The sequence below is a fragment of the Protobothrops mucrosquamatus genome, unplaced genomic scaffold (genome assembly GCF_001527695.2).
Source record: "Protobothrops mucrosquamatus isolate PMUCROS unplaced genomic scaffold, P.Mucros_1.0 scaffold5, whole genome shotgun sequence".
NCBI classification, from domain to species: Eukaryota; Metazoa; Chordata; class Lepidosauria; order Squamata; family Viperidae; genus Protobothrops; species Protobothrops mucrosquamatus.
Genome location: NW_015386392.1, coordinates 467,022 through 470,878, shown reverse-complemented (window position 1 = coordinate 470,878; position 3,857 = coordinate 467,022). Strand labels below are relative to the sequence as shown.

Genomic DNA, 3,857 nt, shown 5'->3' with positions numbered 1-3,857 from the left:
TCACCGGGCAGGCCGACCTGGTGACATCTTCCTCCCGGTGCTTTGAAGCTGCGACAGCTGGACGTGGGCAGGAGACGCGACGGGAAGAGGGCGAGGGAAGGTATCGGAAGCAGATCCAGCGGGTCGAGTCATCAAGGGAAAGAGCCGCAGCTGGGACAAATCAATGAACGGCACAGCATAGCGGCGACAGAGGCCGCTTCCAACGCCTGGGAGAAGGCAATTTAGCATCGAGGCAGCCAAGCAGGAGACGCGAAGTCGAGTGGTGGGACAGTTTCGCTGTAAGTCCCCTGCGAAATTCCGCAAGCCTCCCTTAGCGCTTCCAGCCTTCCCCCGCGAGTCCCGGTGGCGGAAGGGCGGCTGCTTTTAGGAAATTCTCCCCAGCAGCTCCGCGCAAGTAGTTTCCCCTAACTTCATTCGCTGCCGGCGATTGTTCTGATGATGAATTTGAACTTAGATGATGCCATTAGCAGTATTGCTAAGGAAGGCCAAGACCCTCTTGCCCCCAGCAAAAGCTTTCTTATAAAGCCCCCCTCACCCCGCCCTGCTTCTGATAAGTCTGTGACAAACATGGCGTTTTCCTCCCAGGAATCTGAGAAAGTGAAGATTAAGCAAGAAGATGATAGAGATATAGGTACAAACACTACCCTGGTCCCTGGAAAAAAAAGTGCCTTAAAAGAAAAGTCTGCTGAACGTGTCCAGAAAAGAATAAAAGGCCAAGCTCAGGGTGAGGGGTCTCGAATAATATATCAGAAAGCTCTGTTGAGTGCATTTGGGGGACAATTGCAAACCAGAAGAAAAATTTCATCTATAAAGGAAATTCATAAAGAAAGCTCTTCTGGAAAAGAGGACCCACTTAACAGCCTGGGAGAATTTTCAGTAGTACCGAAAAGCAGAGGGCAAGAAATTGGAAACAATTCACATTGTTTGAAAACTGCACCAAAGGAACATACCATTTCTGTCAAGCAAGACAATAAAGAACCAAGTTGGTCAGGTGTCAATTCGAGACATGAATCTGTTATGTCAAGTTCAGGAGCAAAAGTATCCAGACCAAAGGATAAAAAAAATATTCAGCAAGCTCCCAACGATGAGAAAGCTGTTACAGAAACTAATAAAAGTTCTGGAGATGGTGTTAAAGAAGATTCCAAACCAACACTTGATTCAAAACAAAGTTATAAACTATCAAGACCTGAACATGAACTGGAAACTCAGCAGATTTCCAACATTAAGAAGCCTGTTGCAGAAACAGAAAAGAATGCTAAGTATAGCATAAGAGAACTTTCCAAGCCAATGACTACTTCCAAGTATGTTCATACAGGATCAAGTTATGAAAATGAACTTTATCAGGGATCAAATGACTCACAGGTTCCAGTAAAAGAGAAAACGGATGTTCAGAATAAAATGTTTTGGAAAGAAAATTACCAGTCAAAACACAGACTTAAAAGCAAGTTCAGCTTTTCAGAAATTGGAGAGCAAAACAATAGCCAAGTCTCTCCTAAACAGTTAGGTAAAACTTCTGACTGGAATAGCCAAAGTAAAAAACAATATTGGAAATCAGAAACCCATTGGAGATTGGTCTCTGAAGATTCAAAATATGAAAGTGAAGATACCAAGCAGAATAGCAACAATCAGAAGCCTCTTGTAAAAATCTTTAGTGCTGGCACAAAACAACAAAACATGGAAGATGGTGAACCAGTGGTTGCCTTTTCACAAGAAGATTCCATCCCTAATCGCAGACCTTCAGAAATGATGGAAATGTCAGCACCAACAACAGAATTTGTGATGTATCCTCCTCATTTCTACAGTCAGAAAATGAATGATTATACAAAATACCGGACAAGCAATCCAAAGCCAATGCATTCTTTTACAAGACCCACTGAAAACATTTCATATTCCAATAATCTCTATGACATTTCTTTAGAAAGAACGATAAATGCTCCAAAGAATAAAAAACCTTCGGTGGAACATGTGCAAGAGAGAGTGTGCCCACATGGTGCTTCATTGGACTTTAAAGAGAAAAAAAGACCTCAGAATATGGAAAGAGGAAGATATGTTCCCATCTTTTCTTCATCATGTAAGTCAGATTCTTTCACTAATAATTGTGTAGACCAAGATTTGCCTACAAGCTTGCCCAAATATTTAGAAGGCGGCTTTATTGACACACACTGCCATTTGGACATGTTATATTCAAAAACATCTTTCAGAGGAACTTTTTTTGAATTTAGGAAAAGATACAGCAGCACCTTTCCTAAAGAATTTCAGGGCTGCATAACTAACTTTTGTGATCCTCGTACTTTAAAAAACAACTTATGGGAAGATTTATTAAAGGAAGATATGGTTTGGGGAGCATTTGGTTGCCACCCCCACTTTGCTTGTTATTACACAGATCTTCATGAAAGAAATCTCATGCAGGCAATGAGACACCCCAAATCTATTGCCTTTGGTGAAATAGGACTGGATTACTCTTATAAATGCCATACAGAAATTCCAAAGCAGCATGAGGTTTTTGAGAGGCAACTGAATCTAGCTGTTTCCTTAAGGAAGCCATTGGTCATTCACTGTAGAGACGCTGATGGTGATCTGTTAGAAATCATGAAGAAATGTGTACCAAAAGACTACAAAATACACAGACATTGTTTCACTGGCCGCTATAATGTCATTGAACCACTTTTAGACTACTTTCCAAATCTAAAAGTTGGATTCACAGCTTTGCTGTCTTACCCATCAGCAAATGAGGTTAGAGATTCTGTTCAGAAAATCCCATTAAACAGAATAGTGGTAGAAACAGATGCACCTTATTTCCTTCCTCGACAGGTGCCAAAACGTGTAAGCCGGTTTTCGCATCCAGGAGTAGCTCTGCACACAGTGAAAGAGATTGCCTGCCTCAAAGAAGTGTCATTACCTGCCATGTTAGCTGTTCTAAGGCAAAACGCCAACAAGATATATGACTTGTAAGAATGTCAAAAGAAAGGTGGAAGAACTAAAGAGGAAACTCTTTTGTAAAATGACTGGATTCCTTTAAATTTATTTTGTAATGTAATTATAAATTTGGGCTTCTACACTAATACTGAATACCCATTGATAGCTTTTATTAATTCCACCAATTCTGTTATTTGTTCCTGCTGTTTAAGGTACCTGTGTTAATTTCATTTCTAATAGCCTTATGTTTAGTTGCTGATCCTTGTCAATGTTTTAATTTTTCAAGAAAGAAAACAGAAACATACCTAAAGTGCTCTTAAAACTGTCAAGCTAAATCTAAGTATTTCTTCTGAGCAGCAGACCACTTAACTGCTGCAGTAAAAAAATAATGAAGTGTCTGTCCTTTTCTGATTGGGTTTTTTCAGCATGTTAACCGATTTGTTCTTTTCAAAGCTAGAAATACATGATGAATTATTTTATAATTATTTTAAATTACTTTAAACAGAAATTAATATTGTACGATATACAAATATTGTTTACAAACACTGATGTTCCCTAGCTTCATTCTGCTGAAATGAAAAATACCGACATACATGCAGAATAATAAAGCAAAGTTAAGAGAATAAAATAGGTTGTCAAGATTATTCGCGAAAAACTGATTGAGTTTAATTTGCATTTGGATTTTGTAATTTTAATCTTTTCGGAGAGTTCTTCATTAGGTAAGTGATTATATGCTTCTATAATTTTATATATTATTTTGACTTTGAACAACTTATTATCACCTCCGATTTTTATTTTTCAGTAATGTCTCCAAGCTTATGTAGACCCTTCTCATTCACCAAAATAAGGATTATGGTTGAAACAATCATTCAATCTTTTCATTTTTTTTAGAAAATGGAAAGAATGTAAAGAATCTAAAATAAAATCTAAAAAAATGTTCA

At 38.4% G+C, this 3,857-nt stretch overlaps 1 protein-coding gene across 1 annotated transcript; it reads left to right on the top strand.

Annotated features, from left to right (window-relative positions):
• Positions 1–567: 567 nt before the first annotated feature.
• LOC114922200 (putative deoxyribonuclease TATDN2) lies at positions 568–2,952 on the top strand. The gene has a single exon (XM_029282956.1). It carries the CDS (start codon positions 568–570, stop codon positions 2,950–2,952), a length of 2,385 nt encoding a protein of 794 aa, XP_029138789.1.
• Positions 2,953–3,857: the final 905 nt, after the last annotated feature.

Coding starts and splice junctions, on each gene's coding strand:
- LOC114922200 (XM_029282956.1), top strand. CDS start 568: ATGGCGTTTTCCTCCCAGGAATCTGAGAAAGTGAAGATTAAGCAAGAA.